The sequence below is a fragment of the Phyllostomus discolor genome, chromosome 2 (genome assembly GCF_004126475.2).
Source record: "Phyllostomus discolor isolate MPI-MPIP mPhyDis1 chromosome 2, mPhyDis1.pri.v3, whole genome shotgun sequence".
Classification (NCBI taxonomy): Eukaryota; Metazoa; Chordata; class Mammalia; order Chiroptera; family Phyllostomidae; genus Phyllostomus; species Phyllostomus discolor.
In genome coordinates, this window is record NC_040904.2 from 140,558,365 (window position 1) to 140,578,977 (window position 20,613).

General features: G+C 34.0%; 1 protein-coding gene across 1 annotated transcript in view; it reads right to left on the minus strand.

The window, feature by feature from the left end:
- Nucleotides 1-16,127: 16,127 nt before the first annotated feature.
- PTPRQ (protein tyrosine phosphatase receptor type Q) overlaps nucleotides 16,128-20,613 on the minus strand; it is a 250,188-nt gene continuing 245,702 nt past the window's right edge. The window contains exons 60-61 of the mRNA XM_036018637.1: nucleotides 17,674-17,797; nucleotides 16,128-17,428 (exon numbers count right to left, since the gene is read on the minus strand). Coding sequence (XP_035874530.1) covers nucleotides 17,391-17,428; nucleotides 17,674-17,797 — 162 coding nt within the window. The 3' untranslated portion in view covers nucleotides 16,128-17,390. The remainder of the gene's footprint in view (nucleotides 17,429-17,673; nucleotides 17,798-20,613) is intronic.

Below are 20,613 nucleotides of genomic sequence, written 5' to 3' on the forward strand. Positions count from 1 at the left end.
CATGTTTTACCAACTATGTTATGTAGTTATCTTCATTTTAAAGAGAGAAAAAACAAAGCAAAGAGAAATTAACCTACTTGCCCAAGGTCACATGCTTATAAACTAAACCCTGACTTGGATAGCAGTGATTTATGGAATCAAAAAGTTCTTATTCTGAGCCTCCTTATAAAGACCAAGACAAGAATGGTCTTCAGTGGAGAAAAAATATGTAGGGCAAACTAATAGAAGAAATTTGAGTGTTTATTTGCCCACCTGCAGGGTAACTTACATTTTTCTACTAGAGTGGCTAAAAGAGGCACTGTTGATAGTTGTTTTTTTTTTCCTAGTATGGTGGCTAAAAGAGGCAGTGTTGATAGCTATTGGCTTAGATTTGGACCTGTATACTGTCCCATTGGGAAATAATGATGCAATGTTATTTTCCATGTACAGTGCCATGTATAGGCAGACTGTCCCAGAAGTCACAAAACTGATGCTCTAATCAAAATGCTTGAAATACATGGTCTATTTTATTATTGAAAAATACATAGTAAAAAGCAGAGGGAAAAAGATATAGTATTTTAGCATAATTAGGATAGAGCAAAATTTAGGTGGAGAGACCAGAGTATCCAAGTCTTGAGATATACAATGCTCATATGTCTTGTCTTTCTCCCTTCCCTTTAAGTCTATGCCACTTAAAGTAGTTACAAGGACTAGAATTGAGGGATTTCAGCAGATGGACGGTGTCTGGAACCAATACACAAATACTCTATACACCTAGTCAAAAGCTATGTGCTATGTGCCTTTGAGCTGGATATGACTCCTGGCTATTCTATGAATGAGTGGTGTCCACAATGTTCTGTTCTCAACAGCCCTGCTCAGCTCTGTTGACTCATTCCTATGGCTCCTTTCATGGAGTCAGTCCATCTCATATTTCGTCTTCCTCTTTTCCTGCTGGCTTCTGTTTTTCCCGGAATTATTGTCTTTTCTAAGGACTCTGCCTTCTGATGATATGCCAAAGTAGGACAATTTTTATTTTATTAATTTTTGTCTCCCAGCCATCTTTCAGGCTTAATTCACTATAGGAGCCACCTGTTGGTCTTTCTTGTGGTCCATTTTATCCTCAGAGCCTTCCTCTAACACCATATTTCTTTTTTTCTTTTTCTTTTTTTTTAAAGATTTTATTTCTTTATTTTTAGAGAGGGAAGGGAGAGGGAGATAGAGAGAGAGAGAGAGAAACATCAATGTGCTGTTGCTGAGGGTCATGGCCTGCAACCCAGGAATGTACCCTGACTGGGAATCGAACCTGAGACACTTTGGTACACAGCCCACGCTCAATCCACTGAGCTACACCAGCAGAGTCTACCATATTTCAAATGAATTAGTTTTTTCTTCCTATCAGCCTTCTTCACAACTTTCACATCCAGACATAGTAATTGGGAATAAGAGGATGTGGATGAGCTTAGCTTTGATCTCTAATGACACATGTTTGCTCAGAGGCTATAACTCACCTATAATATGCTGGGCAGCCATGGCTTTAATTTATATAGTCCAATATGGATTTCACCAATGAGTAGTCAATATAAGACCTAAGTATTGGGTGTCTCAGATGCATTTGATAATTTGATTCTTAATCCATCCCTTCCTGTGTTGACAAGCATAGGCAACAACTACTTTATCTATGTCTAACATGGTTCCAAGTCATTTACTTTGGTATTTAGTTTCATATATTCTCCTTGTTTCCTCCTCTGTTCCCCATTGTAGAATTGAATAATCTTAAATAACAGGAAATTCATATTTTTACATGCTTGTCAATCAGAACTGTTATTTCTTGATGTTTTTAGTTTCTTAACTAATTTGTTTGAATCATTTAACATAAATCTGTATTTATAAAGATTTAATTACCTCTAATTGCTATTTGCCTCTGTCCATCCTTTGTTCTTTGCTTATTTTTGGAAGTTGATATTTTACTTATTTATAGTCCCCAAACCCTAACCTATATTCCACATGAAGCTTATGTACTTACCAAAAAAAAAATTATCCCTTGCTACAATCCTTCCTGGATTTTTAGATTTCATGTTTGGTTACAAGCATTGATATGGCTAACTATTGAGCAATAGATCCAAGTTTATTTCATAACATCTGCATTTTGTATTCATTATATATATTTTCTAATTTCAAGATAACTTTCTCTTGAAAAAGTACATCCTCTAAATTTTTTTTAAGTAACAGACTTTTTTTTAAAGAGCAGTTTTACCCAGAGACAAAGACAACAGTATGGTGGATACCAAAGGGAATGGGGGAGGGAGGGTAGTAAAGGGTAAAGGAGGTCAAAGATATGATCATGGAAGATGGTTTGACTTTGGGTGGTGGGCATACAATGCAATATACAGATTGTGTATCATAGGTATGTACACTTGAAACCTGTATAATTCTATTAACCTTAATCACCACAATTAACTTAATTAAGAAATAAAATAAAATTAAAATAAATAAAAGAGCAGTTTTAGGTTTACAGAAAAACAGAAAAGTTCAGAGAGTTCTCCTAAAAACCCCTTAGTACCTCCCCAACATCAAAGGTTTTAAAATTCTCTTTTTATTCTCATTCTCTTTTTCTATCCATTCCTAAATATGCTTTTATTTTGTGCAAAACTTTATGTTAAATTTAGAAAGAGCAATATATTACTTGCCTTCACAGAGTTTACAATCTAATTAGAGATATGAGATGTACATTCTGAAGCAGTTACATAACAGTACAAATTAGTAAACAGTGAAGTTCCAAAATGAATAATGTAGGGAGTGCAGCAGGAATGAAGGGTTAATTGAATGAATAGGTCATCTCATGGAAAGTTCGAATTTTTTTTAAAGGACCTGGAAGGGTGTGTAAGGTCTGGATACGAGATACACATGAAGGACAGGACATTACCAAACAGTGGTGAGAATGACTGGTATGACAGACCTAAAAGTATAAATATTGTGACTATTGGAGTTAAGCTTATGGAGACTGGAGAATGATTAGACATTTTTGAGCTTTATAAAATTGCATGCTTCTGTTAGTCTTCATAAAGATTGTAGTGGTATCTATTGTGGATTGAGAGTAGGAAAGTCTTTTTCAACTGGGCATCACATATTTTTAAGGTAGCTTTTATGAAATTATTCAAATTGAAAATGTGGTCAATGAAATAAAGAGAAAAATAAAACAAAACAAATACCAATCTTCATCAATTTCTATAAAGGAGCACATGGGAAAAAGGGCATTTCAGGATCTTTTGGAAGAAAAATTTTAAACCCTCCATAATTTCTATGTGCTGAAACAAATTAAATTTCAGTATAATTACTTTTGACATATTTGGTTCACTGATGTAAATTACATTAAAGTTTAACAGATTATTTCATATAAGCCATTTATAAAGCTTTTGTTAAGAAATCCCTACCATATAGTGTCTCCCTAAGAGAAGGAATACACTTCAAATTTCCAATCAGTATTAACTGTCTTCTAGTCAGATTTAATTATCAAGGGGAAAATGTTTGTTTACTTTTATTACTATTCATTTATTAGTTGACAGTAGAGAAGATAGTTTTCAATTTGGAGTTACTACAAAAAAAGGAATAGAATTTAAAACATTTTAGTTCCAAATACTTTTTAAACTTCCTCAGAAATAGTTTGGTCTTGAAAGAATCATTTCTTTCTCAAAATGGTGGGTACATTTTGGTCCAAGAATTACCACATTAGCTGAGGAGAGAATTTCTTTCTAAATTTGTGTCCAAGAAAACAGACGATCATAGGTTGTTGGAGATCAGGAAAATAAGGTGCTTACATAGCCCATAATAAAGTGTTCTTTTCTGCTAAACACAGACTAATGCAGACTGTGACAAGCATGACCCCGAAGATGGATATTCGTGAAGTGCGATGTTCTTTTCATACAAATGAGCTCTCTTAAATGGTTTCCTCACTCCACTTCTTACTTCCAAACCCTCTAGGAATTGACACCAACTGTCCATTATGACACTTGTTTATTAATTTCTTTTCAGTAGGACTATTCTCTTCTTGTCAGCTGTTGTGGCAATTTAACATTTTAAAACTCTTCTTACACAGCTCTTTGTTGAACACTGTTTCTGTGTTCAGAACACTAGGAAACAGCAGCGCCCCACAAACAGAGTCATCAGGCATTTTGCCACTTGCTTTGTTACCCATTCTCACAGAGGGGAGCTTTAGCTCGATCACTCAAAACGTGAAAAGAGCACCAGCAATTACTTCTCTCTACCAAGACTTAATGGTCTTGATGGCAGTCAGTTTATACCTTCCACACACCTGTCCTGAGTGGATCCAATAGATCCCTGGTTATAAGCTATTTACAGAAAACCTTCCTTTCTTTTTTCTTTCCCTCTGATTGGAAGGCATGTGTGCTCACACTCTGAGTGAGCCAAGACTGAAAACACTAACAGATCCCAGAAAGCAGAGAATGACTGTTGTGAAATAGAGTCAACCCTGCTAATTTTTATTTTTGATTGGAAAACCCCAGCATTTTAAGGATTTTGAGAGGATTTAAGAGCATAAAAATGAATAATAAAGGGAATGGCTGTAGATGAGTATATCTGTTTTGGAATCAAATGAAGTTGGACTGGGCTGTGGTGTGACTCTTCCGTGGCGAAAGCTGTTTCCATGTGTGTCCGTGCCTGTCTGGGGGCACTATGGAACAGCACGTCACAGAAGAAGAATGCAAGCATCAGGGGCTGCTTTGCACTTTGCCAATCTGTTGCGCTCGTCCTGGCAATTTTTGTGTTTGAAGTTGGCAAAGGCTAGCAATTGTTTTTGTTGTTATTATGCTTAAAAATAATGTGTATAATAAGTGATATTTGATTGTTTTTATATTTTTATCACTTTATTCGGATCAATTAATGTGGTTGACTTTTTTAGATTTTTAATATATCATGATGTAATAGCACTAAAAACATATGCTACCTTTTTTAAAAGAACTGAGTAATTTCCAGATATTAATTTCTTAATGTTCTATGTATGATTCTATGATAGCTAGACTTCTTAGGTTTCCAACTTTATTTTTACTTCTTTGAGGATTTGGTATTTTATATAGCTTTCTAAAACTCCCATAACAGATTTTTTTTTTCTTTAATCTTATCCATTTCAATTCACCAGAAAGCTTTTATTTTTTTTTGACTTTGAAGAAAATCCCAGTCTTCTCCATGGAATAAGTTATCTTTTGAAGATTAAAGTGATGATTAAAATCAGCTTTGGGACATATCATAATACTATAATACTATTTTTGGCAGTGGTGTGTTACTTAAAGAGTTTTATAAATACATTATCTTAGCAATAACTTCAGCCACAGGGAAAAATGCAGCATGATCTTATAAGATCTTATAAGATTAGTGTGAGATTTCCTGAGGGTGCAGTAATTTAGCTCTCCCTTCAGAAGTGGGCAACAGGACTTTTCTGGGGCTCTGGGGCTTTTAATAATAGTCTATCTATACTAACGGCCAATAATGGAGAGAGAAGAGGGGGACAGGAGGTGAGGCAGGGAAGAGAAGAGAGAGGAGAGAGGGAAAGGAAAGGCTGGAAAAGGGAAAAGTAAGGTTGTGAAATCATTCTGAGTTTACAATAGTCTACTTTAAATCAACTCCTTAAAAAATTACACTTTACAGTTCTCAATCCCTTCACCTTTTTCACCCAGCTCCACAACCCCCCTCTCCTCTGGCAACCTTTGTCTGTTCTCTGTATCTATGAGTCTTTTTTAATTTGTTTGTTCATTTATTTCGCTCTTTAGGTTATGCTTATATGTGAAATCATGTGGTATTTTTCTTTCTCTGACTCATTACACTGAGTGTAATACCCTCCAGGCCACAGAATAGTCCCAGGATGTAAAGTACAGCACAGGAAATATAGTCAGTAATATCGTAATAACTATGTATGGTGCCAGATGGTACTGGAAATAAGGGGGGGGAAACTTTGCAAAGTTTATAGTGGTCTAACCACTGTGTTGTACACCTGAAACTAATACAAAACAATATGGAATGTAAACTGCAATTAAAATATAAAAATTAAAAAATTAACTCTATATGATAAAAAATCACATTTTGAAAAATAAAAGCATAACTTGGAATTATTAAAGATGCAGAGCACTACTAGATTGACACAAAAGGCCTTAAGGTAAAGCACATCTTTTTAGTTAGTAATTTCTTTCCTCCTTTTATTTTATTTTATTTTATTTTATTTTATTTTATTTTTATAAAAATATTGGTGGGTTACTCATTTCTGGTCTTTCTGTCAGTGAGTCACCATATCATACAGCTGGCCCAAGAGGGAGAGCCGGGGAGCATGTGGTTACCTCCCCCTTGGGTACTCTTCTCCAGGAGCTGATCTGTGTTGCTACCTTATGACCTCTTGAACCCTGCTGGTTCAGGGTTCCCTGGGTGCCTGGAGGGTGTAAGAATAGCATGGAACTGAGCACTGGAAATAGTAATCCTTACCTCCCCTCTTTGTATTCTTCAACTTTCTTCTGTATAAAGTCTTGGCTTCATAGTAAACAAAATATTTGTATTTACTTTAAAATAATTTTATAAAACAATTTGTAGTCCAGTTAATCCTCATTTTAAAAATATCACCTCTTAAAGGTTACATACTGTGTAGCGCATTTATAAGAGAACTTTGAGATGATCACACTAATTTATATAAGGTGCTACTGAAATAATCAGGCTTCAACAAACTTCTTAGAAAAAAACCCACAATAATGGAACACTCAGTAGAGGAGGCCTTTCCTTTCAAATGACTTAATTTCACAGATTTTGAATGACTTCACTTATTAAATTTTTTTGTAAGTTACATGTAATTCAAGCCCAAACTTTGGAAGCAAAATGGTGATATTTTTAGCCAATGTCATAAACTTATCAGTTAATAATTAGATATCATCACAAAATCTCTCGATGCATTTCTTTCAGAGACCAAGACAAGGGGAAAAAAGGGAAATCAATACTTCAAATTGTTAATAATAGCTGTCTTCTGGCCTAGACATTTGCAACGAAGTTCTCTGGATGCTGACCCAGAAGTATTGAAGAAACATACTTAAAATTCCCTGTATAAGAATTAAATTTTCCTGAGAGGTTAGAGTGAGGCCAAGCTTTCTAATTAAACTGAAATTTTCTGATATATGTACAGAGATACATATATAATAGATGAGGATTGTGGGAACAAAGAACTAGCTGGCTTGCTCCAAATTATAAGATACTATTATCTAGGAAATTCAGCTATGTAAGGTCTTTCCTAATGTCATTGCTACTTTAATTAAATTTATTGAACTGGGAAATAAGCTTACTTAAAGTAGCCTGATATTCTAACCTTCAGGTTTTGTGTTTAGGAATACATCCTTGAATTTTTATAAATTGTGGAGAAAATGTAAATGTCTCACATGGGGTGATGGGATCCATTGGGCACTAGAAGTTGGGTGAGTGACCTGAGAAAGCAAAATTCTTCACGGTCTTTAAAAGGGAAACCAGGACATGAAGCACACTAAGGCATGAAGCACACTAACCCAAATCCATTTTTGGTTTTGGTGAGTGGGTTAAACATAACTTGATGTTGTCTTTTTCCTAGCAGTCAGTTACTCTACATCATTTAGTGAATAACATATCTTTTCTCCATTGCTGGGTCATGTTTCTGTACTGACACACTAAAATGTTATAACATGGCCTGTGTTAGAAAACCTTGTCTGTTTCATTGAGGTGTTGCTGCTTCTCATGTAATACATTTTCACTTGCTTTAGATAATAAAACATTTTAATATATGAAAAAGTTTTCTTCTCATCATGCTTCTTACTCAAAAATTTTAACCTATTTCTCAGTTACTTCTTCCAGATAAACTTAAGCATTTTTAAAAAAATTTGACATAATCTAATACTGCTAAGATTTTTAAATTGGCATATTAATGCTATGAAGTAATTTGAGAAGAAATATGTTCTTTATAACAGTTTTCACATACAAAAAAATTAATCATGTTTTAGATTTCTCTGTTTTACAATTTTCTTCCAGATATGCTCTATAAATTTAACCTCCTGGTATTTTATAACATTTTGACATTATCAGTGAGCTCATAAACAATTAATTTATTGGTTGTTTATATTTTTTGTGTATTTATTTTGTGGTCACCTGTATTAAAGAATGCAACTTGTTACTCATAAAGTTCCAGATTTTTACTTATAAAATTTTTCAGTCTACTTATACTTGTATCTTCCAGGTATGCAATATATTTTGTATATGGCAATTTTAACTTTTCCTATTATTTTTGTTTTTGACATTATTGCTTTGGTTAGATTAGTAGTAATACATTTTTGGCACCTGATTTTGATATTTTTCTAAAATGTTTCTAGTACTCTACCTATTTAGAGCACTTGTTGATTAATTTATTCAGTTAACATTTACTTAGTATTCTTAAGCACTATGTAGGGGAGATATATAGAGAGAGAGATCTAATCTAATCTATCATCTGTCTATCTACCCATACATCTATTTATCTACCTTTAGGAAATGAGGGGTCTGGTCTGGAGGAAGTGAGCTGCCTCCGTATCTCGTTGGAGGGGAGGACCCTGCTTCCTGCTGACCCACTTCCCTGCCTCTTGCTTTTTTTGGATCTGCACAGGGCCAACTCTTGGATTCTCTTTAGCCCTGCTCCACCTGCCTGTTATGATATGCTACCTCATACTAGTCCACCCTCGTGTGTCCTGCTGGCCTGGTTTGCCACCTGTTGCTTGTGTCCTCTCTGGACCTAGTGCCTGCCTCTGCGCTTGTGCATGTTGGCCGCCAACTCCAAGCCTGTCTCACCCCTGTGGGATATCTTGTTCCAAGTTTCTTCTAAAACCTCCTCACCCTGTCTTTTTAGTCTAATTAGTTTTGGTGAAATCTTCAAAAAATGGGTTAAACTCATTCTTGTCTCCTAAAGACAAGAATGCAAGAATACTCTTTAAAGTATACAATTAAAGAGTAATTGTAATGCAATTTAAAGGGGAAAATGTGCCTTCTCAAAAAGGATTTTGGTTGTAAAACTTACTTTTATTCTACCCAGTAGCTATTGATATATGTTGGGTTTCAATAAATGGTCCCATTTTTTTATGTGCTTTTAATAGAGAGGGAGCATATGTGTGCATGTGTGTGTGTACGCCCAATCCAATACCATATGCCATTGGCTTTGCTGTTTCCAAATGCTTGAACTCAGTTCGTTGAAGTATCTATAATATAAAAATATAAAAATATTTGACAAACTACTTTTTAGTGAGTTGCCCAATTTTATAGAATTCTTTTCCAGGGACTTCAGTTTTTAAAGACTTTTTTTGCATACATTATGATCTCGGTTTCACTCTGGATAACTGATAGCCCTGAACAAACAGCACATGACTACACCCCACTTTCCCTGCTCTCCCACCTTCATTTCTCTTCGATCCACCAGTGTTTGTGTGCTCCCTGACTGAAAAGATATTTTAGTACATGCAATACAAACTCATGTAGGCAATATTATTTTACTTCTGTTAAGGTGAACTTTCAGGTGAATAAATTTGCTTGACTTAATCTCATGTGTAAGATGTTCTGCTAAGTGCTACATAGTTAAAATCATGAGAAAAATGTAGTCCTTGTTCACAAGTAACTGACAATCTAGTGTGTGGGAAATTCCAGTGGATAAGAGCTATTGAGGAAATTGTAGGAGCTAAAACATGGTATTGGGAGTGTGTGGAATGTATATTAGTAGGCAGCAGGTATTCTAGTTTGGCTTAGTGCTGGAAAAAAAGAGTAATAATGTGGGAAAGGAATCTTCTATGAGTTTAATTAAATAGTCAATGAAGGGCCCTGGCTGGTGTGGCTCAGTGGATTGAGTGCCAGCCTGTAGACTAAAAGGTTGCCAGTTTGATCCCCAGCCAGGGCACATGCCTGGGTTGTGGGCCAGGTCCCGGGTTGGGGGCAAGTGACAGGCAACTTCACATTGATGTTTCTCTCCCTCTCTTTCTCCCTCCTTTATCTTCTCTTTAAAAATAAATAAAATCTTTAATTTTTTTAAAAGGTGAATTTATAAGATTTCTGATGTTAACAGTCTTGGGAGGAGGTGTCAATCCTGTTAGCATGCACCAATTTTATGAATGTGGTGTGCTCAGACTGATGAAACTCTGTGTTCCAGTATAGAATCCAGCAAGTGAATTCATCATGTCTTCCGTGGTAATGCACCTGCTTATAAATACTAAGTAAATAAGAACCCAGTGAATTCTGTGGAAAGCACTTATAGCACATCAAGTTTTATTTTTAATATTGGAAACTCCAATTGTTAGTGCTTTGGGAATGGAATAACTCAGTAAGAACTGTATGTAAATATTTCTTTCCATAATGCACTCATTTAAGCAGGAGAGCAGGACACTTTGGTAGCTTTGTGAAAATAACGCATACACCTTTTATGCCACTTTAATAAATTGTTAATGTTTAAAATTTACTCATACTTTAAAAATATGAGACATTCAGCCCTAGCTGGGGTAGCTCAGTGGATTGAGCGCGGGCTGCGAACCACAGTGTTGCAGGTTCGATTCCCAGTCAGGGTACATGCCTGGGTTGCGGGCCATGACCCCCAGCAACCGCACATTGATGTTTCTCTCTCTCTCTTTCTCCCTCTCTTCCCTCTCTAAAAAAAATAAATAAAATCTTTAAAAAAAATATGAGACATTCAAACACAAGGAAAACTTTGAAGAATATCATATATTTTGCTCATTAGTTAAGATTACTTAAGATTATTTTAACCATCTGTGATGCCACATGTGCTCCAAATTTTAAAAACAAAATTAACAAGTGCATTTGAAACTTGTGGATTCCTGATTGCATGGCAATCTGTCTTCCTTCCTGCATATTTCCCATGTCAGAGGAAACCGTAATTCTGACATCAACACTTACATTCCCATTCAGAATTTTACATGTGTACTGTAATCAATGAATTTATAAAAATGTACTACTTGTATTTTAAAAAATTATGTAAATGGTATATTGTAAATATTTTGAAACTATTCTTTCAGTATACTTGTTTCTATTTAAAAAATAGCCTTACTAAATTATAATTTACATGAAATAAAATGCACTCATTGTATGTATAGAATTTAAAGCATTTTGACAAGTGAAGATACTGACCACTCTTACTACCCCCAAAAGGTTTGCTTCGCCCATTGCAGTCAATCCCCACACACACACCTCACTCCAGGTAATCACTGATTTGGTTTCTATCACTTTAGATTGGCTTAACCTGTTCTGAAGCTTCATTTACTTGGATTTTTATAATTGGTACTACCTTCTGTCTGTTGTCTTTCATTCAGCATAATGTTTTTGAGGATTTTCTCTGTTCTGTGTGTACCAATAGTTCACTTTTATTTTGTTTCCAAGTTGTATTTCATTGTCCAAATATACCACAATTTATTTATTAATTCCTGTTGTTGGGAATTTGTACTCTTTTCATTTTTTTTATTATGAGTAAAGCTGCTAAGAATATTAATATATTTAACAATATATTGAATATTTCATGAAGATATTTTCTGGACATATATTTCAATTTCTTCTGGATAAATAACTAGCAATGCTGGATAATATGGTATATGTTTATCTTTATAAGAAATTATAAACTTGTTTTCCAAAATGATTGTGCCATATATTTCCAGTTCCAGCTGCTCAAAATACTTTCCTGGATACCTGATATTTATAGTCATTCTAATTTTAAATCATTCTATTGGTATAATTATTTCAATATTATTTTAATTTGAGCACCTTTCCATGTATTGACCATTTGGGTGTGTGTGTTTTATTCTGTGAATATACATGTGTTCTGGATACAAGTCGCAGTACTTTTGTCTTGTCACATGCAGTGTGAATATTTTTTTCTATTCTCCCAGCTTGTGATTTGACTTTGCATTTTCTTAATAATTTCTTTTGAAGAGCAGAAGGTTATAATTTTGAGGAAGTACAATTTATTACATTTTTATTTCATATTTTATTTTTTGAACTCTAAAATATCTTTGCTTGTCGCAAGGTCATGAGGATTTTTTCTTTTTTTTCTATAAGCTTTATAGTTTTTGCTTTTACATTTAAACCTGTGCTCCATTTCAAGTTTCCAAATAAACTTGTTTTATTTTCATGTTTTTCCAAATAAACTACCTATTGTTCTGACACTATTTGTTGGCAAGATTATTTTTTTTCCCAATGGAATTACTTTGCCACCTTTGCTGGAAACCAGTTGACCAGCTATATGTGGATTTATATTTTGACTTTTTATTTTTCTTTTAATAATAAGAAATACTATATGTCTATACTGCAAATCATTCACTTCTGTTCTATTTAAAAATCATTTTGGCTATTCTAGGGCTTTTGTATCATTTCTATAGCAATTATAAAACCAGTTCATTGATTCCTAGGGGGAAAAAGCCTTATGGGATTAAGATTTATATCCTCTTTAATTTATATATTAATATGAAGAGAATTAACATCTTTGTAAAAAACATTTTTTTATTGTTCAATTACAGTTGTCCCATTTTCCCCACACTGTTCTCCCCTGCCCCGCCCATCCCCATCTCCCACATCCAATTGACATCTTAATATTAAGTATTTGAGTTCATGGACATGTATGTTTAAATATTTATTTGAGTCTTCTTTAATTCTTCTCATCAATATAATTTTAATATACAGATCTTGCACATATTTTGTTAAATTTATTCTTAAGCATTTCACATTTATGAATGCTATGGTTAATGGTATTTTTAATTACACTCTCCAGATGTTCATTGATAGTATGTACAAGTAAAATTAATTTTTGTATCTTGGTCTTACACCTGGCAACCTTTTAAAGTTATTTGTTATACTTAACAGATTTTTCTTTGGTGCATTTCTCAATAATTTCTTCATACATGACTATATCTTCTACTCATACAATTTTGCTTCTTCTTTTATAAACCTTATTCATTTTATTTCTTTACTTGCCTTATTGTAATGGCTAGGAACACCAGTGCAATGTTAAATAGAAGTTGTAAAGATGGGCATTTTTGCCTTTTTCTTCATCTTAGGGTAAAGACCTTTAATATTTCATTATTAAGTGTGATGTCAGCTCTAGCTTTTTTGTAGCTGTCCTTAATCAAGTTTAGAAGGTACTTTCAGCACTTTGAATTTGTCATTCCATTATCTTTTGACTTGCATTGCCTCTGAATAGAATCTAGAATATTTTCTTATCTTTGTACCCCTGAACAGGATTCTATTTTCTTTGTTGTTAATAACAATTTTACCTTTATCATTGACTTTTAGTAATTTGATTGTAATATGCAACTCCTATCCTTACTAAACATGGTTTTGAGCAGAGCTATTAAGCTTTTGTTATGTTTATCTATAATATGGGACCATACAGAACTTAAGGGATTTTGTAAGCATTAAGATGATAAATGTAAAACCATTATAAAAATTTATAGTTTACTCTAATTATTTCCCAATCCAAGAATATTTTGAGTGAAAACCAAAGTAATATAAGTTCATGACTATGGAATCAGAATCTTGTTACAGGAAGAAATAATGCCTTTCCTTACCTTCTATGAAGTTACAGCTTTATTCTTAAATGATTAAATTGCAGACACTGATTCAGAATGTCCTGTGAAAATGCTTGAAATGACAATTTTCTTGACTTATTTTCCAAATCGCATTTTATGTTATTTTTGTGCATGTCTGTCTACTCATTTTAGTCCAAAAATTTCTTGAGAATATCCTTAATCTTTCATAAAAATATCAATGGTCTTATTTACCAGAAGTCAATCTAACTGCTATAATTATCTCTTCAATCCCTACATGTGAAACAGACATACAGATATATCACAAACTATAATATAATGCTAAAATTGGATATATATTCTTACTAATAAATTTTACACAATGACCAGCCTGGCTAAAAGATTATATTAACTTTGAAGAATTAATTGTACTGTTTTGAAATACTTTCATTTGTCTGATATAATCTATTCCTTAGAACATCTTCATGAGCTGGTGGGCATAGGAGTCCTGATTCCACATGGAAACTCTTTGCATATTTATGAAGTCACCATAAAATATTACTTATCCTAAGAAGGCAAGCAGCTTTGCCAAGATTATCCTTTATAAACTCTTTTTTTCATATTTTTACCTTCATTATCATTCAGTTAAGAATTTCAGATATTTTTGAATCCAGCATTTCACCATGAGTTTTCTAAAAGCTAGCCCATGAAAAGGGATGTATTGGAATAATGTCATGGATTTATAGAATATTTTGCTGAACTTAATTCCCATTTAAAAAAATTAGTGTTTGGTACCAGCCTCAGAGAGTGAATCACCATCTCCTTATGACAAGAGAAAGGTTTAATTAGCTTTTTTCAAGACATGTATTATACATTTTACCTATAAACTGAAAGAAAAAAATTGTGTATTCTTAAGCAGGATGAAAGTGGAGGTGATAGCCACAGCTGCTCTCGTCTTTGGCAAACCACTCGGAGAGGCTCCAGTTTCATCTGGTTCAAATGAAACACATGTTGCTCATTTACTGTACATGTGCTTCAATATATTTTGACAAATCGGATCTAAAAGTGTTACAGGTGTTCTTCATTATTTTAATTTGAATTTAGTAGTCACCTATGGAACTTTGCCACAAAGTAGCCCTTTCACAACATAATTAAGAGAAAAATTAGCTATGTTAAAATGTGAGTATAAATTCAATTTTGGTGAGTTTCGCCATATAGCTAGTGAGCTATATACATTTAACAAGTGCTCTAATTTTTTGCTGATAATGAAACCAAGTGGTTTTTAATGTGTTTCACATAATTTCAGGAGGACATGAAATTATTCTGATCCTAATGTCTTTTAGAGATTTGCTATTCAATGCATTGTCTGAGATCAGGCAACAATATTGTAACTTTAATATTTACTAGAAATAAAGAATCTTAGGTTTCACCTTACACTTACTGAAGCAGAATCTGCATTTTAACACAATCTTCAGGTGATTTTTAATAGCCATTAAAGGTTGTTAAGCACTGATTTAATATAAGGAGGCCTTATATTAAATCTCTGCTGTATACATACATATGCATATATATACATGGGTCAAACTTGATACTCTGTGATGTACACATGTGTTTTATACAGATGTTACAGAAAATTTACTGTCCTAAAGATTGAACTATTTATTTTCGTACCATTTAATATGTTAAAAAGTAACATCAATAATATTTTTCACAGGCTGTTACCTGTTTTCCATGAATAAAACCCCACATTTGTAAGCACTGGTGTGCCATGTGTTTTCATTGACTGATACATGAAGCTAATGGAAGAACTTCTAATTCCAACCTGAACCTTTTTAAAAAGATTTTATTAATTATTTTAGAGAGGGGGGGAAGTGAGGGAGAAAGAGATCAATGTGCGAGAAAAACATCTCACTCCTCCCACTGGAGACCTTGCCCTGACCCCAGGCATGTGCCCTGACTAGGAATCCAACTGGCCACCCTTTGGTCCACAGGCTAGTGCTCAATCCACTGAACCACACCAGCCAGGGCCCAACCTGAATCTTTTAGAGTTCTCATCATATCTTATTTTCTGTAACTTTCTGTAGAATAAATTTGTTGATTGGAACAATGGTAGATTATATTTATTTATACTTCCTTGTCTTGAAAAAACAGGAATAAGACTGTTTATAAGACTAAAGGAGTTAATTTCTTGGGTAATAAATTTAATTTTAAAATTACTCTCTAGCCCTGACCAGTGTGACTCAGTTGGTTTGTCATCATCCCACAAAGCAAAAGGTCACTGGATCGATTCCAGGTTAGGTCACATGCTTGGGTTGCAGGTTTGGTCATAGTTCAGGGCAGGTAAGAGTGGAAACCAATCTATGTTTTTTTTCTCACGATGTTTTTCTCTCTCTCTTTCTTCTTCCATGCCCCTCTTTCCAAAAATAAATAAATAAAATTACTCTCTATGGGTACCATGGGAAATGATTATATCCTAATTATTTGTACTATATTATATTGTACTTATATATAATATATTTTATTATAATTAGTAATTGTATCTTAATGTGATAGAAAGTCAAATTTATGTTTATAAGGATCTCTGAAATCATGCTGCAAAGTAACTCATTTCCTTCAAGTTCAATTTTATTGGCCATCACATTACCTATATTTATATTCCAGTAGAAATATGCATAAGATATAATTTCTATCTTGGAAGAAACAGAATAATATTATTTTGTTTTATGACTCAATTGAAATATATGACAAAATAATACCATATTTATATTGATAGTTCAAAACGTACTTAAGTACATTGTCACTATCTAACAAAGAGGAAGTCAAAATATTTTCTTTTAAAAAACTTTCTAATCTGCTGTAACCTGGTTGATTTTTTTTTCAGTTCCACCAAATACATTCCTCAGTAAGCAAGGTTGGGGAATAAAGACCATTTTTTGTAATCTGTTCAGAAATCTCTGTTGGCACCACAGAAGCACATCATTGGTTGACAAGCTTGCAACACATTACATGTTTTTATTATTATTTTTTATACATTTCTGCTGAAGAAAACCTTCAAAACTGTTATTAGGTGGAATATAGACATCTAGCAGACAAGTACTTTGATACATTTGACTATATATTTAACATACAATACAGTGGTACAGTGTGTGCCTAAAAATGTACAAATGTAGACAGTCTAGAAAAATCCTCTACAGCAGCATATAAGCAATTGCACTGTTTAATTTTTCTCTTTTGTTTTTTCAAATGAAAGATCACAATGCAATTTAAATAGCCCTAAGCGTCCCCGAAGAGCTACTGTGTGTTGTGTAAAAGCTAAGTAATCCCTGCAGTGTCAGGGGTTACTGTTCAGCTGTTCGAGATCATGAGATGATATCTCAGCACTCATAAAACAGAGGATTCAAAACACAGCGGTGTACATGGAAGTCCAGATCATTATGACAGCCCTGGAAGTTATCCACAAGAAACGTCAACACCCTGGAGGCCAAAATAATACTACTGAATCAACATTTACAACTTTGTTAGGATTAAATCCAATACATAGGGAAATTCACATTGAAACATTAATGCTAGTATAATAAGAATTTTATATTTGGCTCATTCCAAAAATATGGAAGACTTCAAAAACTCTGGGATATCTTTTCTTAAACATTTTAAATGCATAATATTTATTCTGTACAAAACAAAAGAAACTATCCTGAATTACCTACTTATTAGAACTATTCATAAAATGTCAATGCATTTAGCAAGGCACAGTAAGGGAAACATACAGATTTCTTTAAGGTTGAATATCTCAATTCAGAACAATGAAGGGGTAATTTTGGCCCCTGGGACTTGAAAATATCTTCCAGCTGTAATCTTTGGTGTGAATATTTACATGGTGGTTTCTTCCCATTCAAGCTCAACATCACCTATAACAAAAAGTAACATGTCACAAGAGAGAATTAAAGTTAACAATTCAAAAGATTTAAATGTTCCATGACAAAAATATACTCCATAGAGAAAAGCTATTATCCTAACTTGGATTAGAAATTTAAAAAATGGTAAGTGCACCAACCAAGGTTCTAAAACATTTTCAGCACATGCTTATTATTAAACTAATACTCCTACTCGACATGCTAAACTAGTAAATTGGGTACACACTGCCTCTGTTTACCTTCCATGGCATCCAAAGAGTCCATCTTCTGAAGAGCTGAATAGTTAACAAAACAGATGGGCTGATTACTTCCTTTACTTGATAAGAGATCCAGAATGCACTGGTGTAAAAAGATATACTGTGCCTAGACACAAAAGAAAGAGTGGTTAAATAAATGGGCGTGGTGGAGATACTACTTATAAAGTGAGCTATACTGTTACAGGAAAAAGTAATAATGAATTCAACAAATGTTAAATAGCTAAGTCAGAGGAACATAATTCACCACGTACGTAAATGATTTTCTATCATCTCAAACACACGGTTTTCCAAATTCCTGTGGCTTCTTAATAGCTTCAAGTTTCTTTAAAAATGCTTCTCATTGAACACAAAGTGTTAATGTGTCCTTTTTGCTGTGATTGTAAAAGGTGGCAATTAGATTATTTAAATTTGTTTACAAGTTTTTCCTATTCGGTCTAATAGAGTCATTTTTTTAATAAATAGTTTTCTTGTTAGAATGGCTGTTGGAATGCAGATACTAAATTTACTTTCAAAATCTGTGAGTGAGCATATCCTCACACCATCAGCATATTTAAAATATGTTTCACAATTCTGTTAATCACCTAACATTTCACCTATTTATTGTCACATATCTAACAAAAAGGAAGTCTATTTGTAAATAGAAAGCAGGTGACCATTGAAATATCCGAACAACCAGGTGCTGGATAAGAACTCCTAACAGTTCATCTTAATGTTAGGGCTAAATTTAGTACCATCTGAGTTCTTTAAGTTTATTCAATGTAATTCAATAACTCGTTAGCCTTTCTGAGTGTAGACTTTCCCAAAGGTAGGTAAGGTTACGGTCAGAGAAAATCACCCTCACTTTTAAATAAGAAACATACCTGACATTAAAGGAATATAACCAAATGTTTAAGATATATAAATGTACAAATAGACAATTAATTTAAGTAGAATATTGTCTAAGTGACCATCTTAAGAGGTTATATTTATATCTATTGCTACTATACCACAAAACTATTATGAATCCTCCTGTTGAAATTTTCTTCAGAAATTGTTGCTCATTATCAAGAATATCTATTTCTTTGTGGATTACAAAATGTTCCCCAAAACATCTCATCACCAGAATGTTAATTCTCTGAGGGCATAACTCTCATATTCACTGCTGAATTCCCATTACCTGTAATAGTGCCTGGCATGTCGTAGCTGCATAATAAATGGTTGTTGACTTAGTCTCATTTAATTCTCATAGCTAGCCAGTCTCTACCATTTAAGGAAAGCTTTCATTTGTGGGGAACATACATCCATCCAGAAGTCATTAGGGATCAAGTTTTGTAAGTGAGGTGGATGATCAAGTTACATAATTCAATTGTGGCAAGGAACAAAGTGTGGTTATAAAGTAATGAAAATTCTATTGAAATTGCTAGTAAATTACTTCTCAAGGTAACTCCAAGAGAGTTTTTCCGAACACGTATCAGAGTGAATAACATTATTGTTAGAAATATATTGGCACACTATAATTTCTTTGAAAAGAAAAGAAAGATTAGATTCTTCCTCAGTTAGATTTATGAGTTCTGGTATTTTTTAAAAAATTACATTTGATTTTAAAGTCACATTTGATATGTGAAGCTTCTGACTGTGTCCATCTTCTCCACTGGAAAGAATGATGGGTGGAAACTCCACCAGCAGGGCAGGCTGAGCTCACAGGGCAGTACTACATTTTCCAAGATGCCTCTGCCATGGCGTGTTACTGCCAAAGAGACAGTGAAGAGTGCACTTTCAGTTTCTTCCCCAGACATGTTGTATCTTAAGAACTAAACATTTTGATGTTGAGTTTTATCATTGAGGATCATAAAACCAGTGTGGTAAGATTTAAAAGACTTGCTATATGTAAAGTGCCTATATGTAAAGGCAAAAAACCAGGCACCCATTAGTTTTAGTTGTTTTTTTTTTCTTTTACTTTGCTCACATCGGTGAACTCCCAGGAGAACCAGAGGAGGAAAGAGGCTCATCCAGATTAACCCTTATGTGACACAGCAACAGCACCTCAGGAACACTACATCACTGCGGAGCATTCTTTCAGAAAGTCCTTTCAAAGTAATCTCTTGGGGCTTCTATTAATTTTTTTTTGTAGACAGTGAAAGATAAAGCTCTCTCTTGGGTTGGGGTCATGCCCTGCTTTTGCCGTTCCATTTTGTGACAATATTTTGCTGAGGTTCCAATCTCCCCACCCCTGCTGATGGCTACTGTAATATGTGCTGAGACATGAGCATTCTTTACGGAAACTTGAGTCACTTCCAAGTGCAACAGAAGAAAGTAAGAAACCACTCTTGTGCAATGCAATGCTGGTTTGCAAGGACTGGAGCCAAGGTGTGATCATTTCCCCTTTTCATTTTTTTAAATTATATTTTATTGATTATGCTATTATAATTGTCCCAATTTTCCCCTCTTAGTGTGCCTCCACTTAGCAGCCTCCACTCCCTCAGACAATCAGCACACCATTGTCCATGTCCACGGGTCATGTATATAAGTTTTTTGGCTACTCCATTTCCTGTACTGTACTTTACATCCCCATGGCTACTCTATAACTACCTATTTGTACTTTTTCATCCCTTCACCTCTTCACCCATTCCCCTAAGCCCCCTTCCTATCTGGCAACCATCAAAACACTCTCAGTATCCATGATTCCGTCTCAGTTCTTTTTGTTTGCTTAGTATGTTTTTGATTCAATTGTTCATAGATATGTGCTTATTGCCATTTTAGTATTCATATTTTTTATCTTTTTCTTAAATAAGTCTTTTTTAACCTTTCATATAATAATGGTTTGGTGATGATGAACTCCTCTAGTTTTTTCTTGTCTGGGAAGCTTTTTATCTGCCCTTCCATTCTAAATGATAGCTTTGCAGGGTTAGAGCAATCTTGGCTATAGGTCCCTGCTTTTGATGA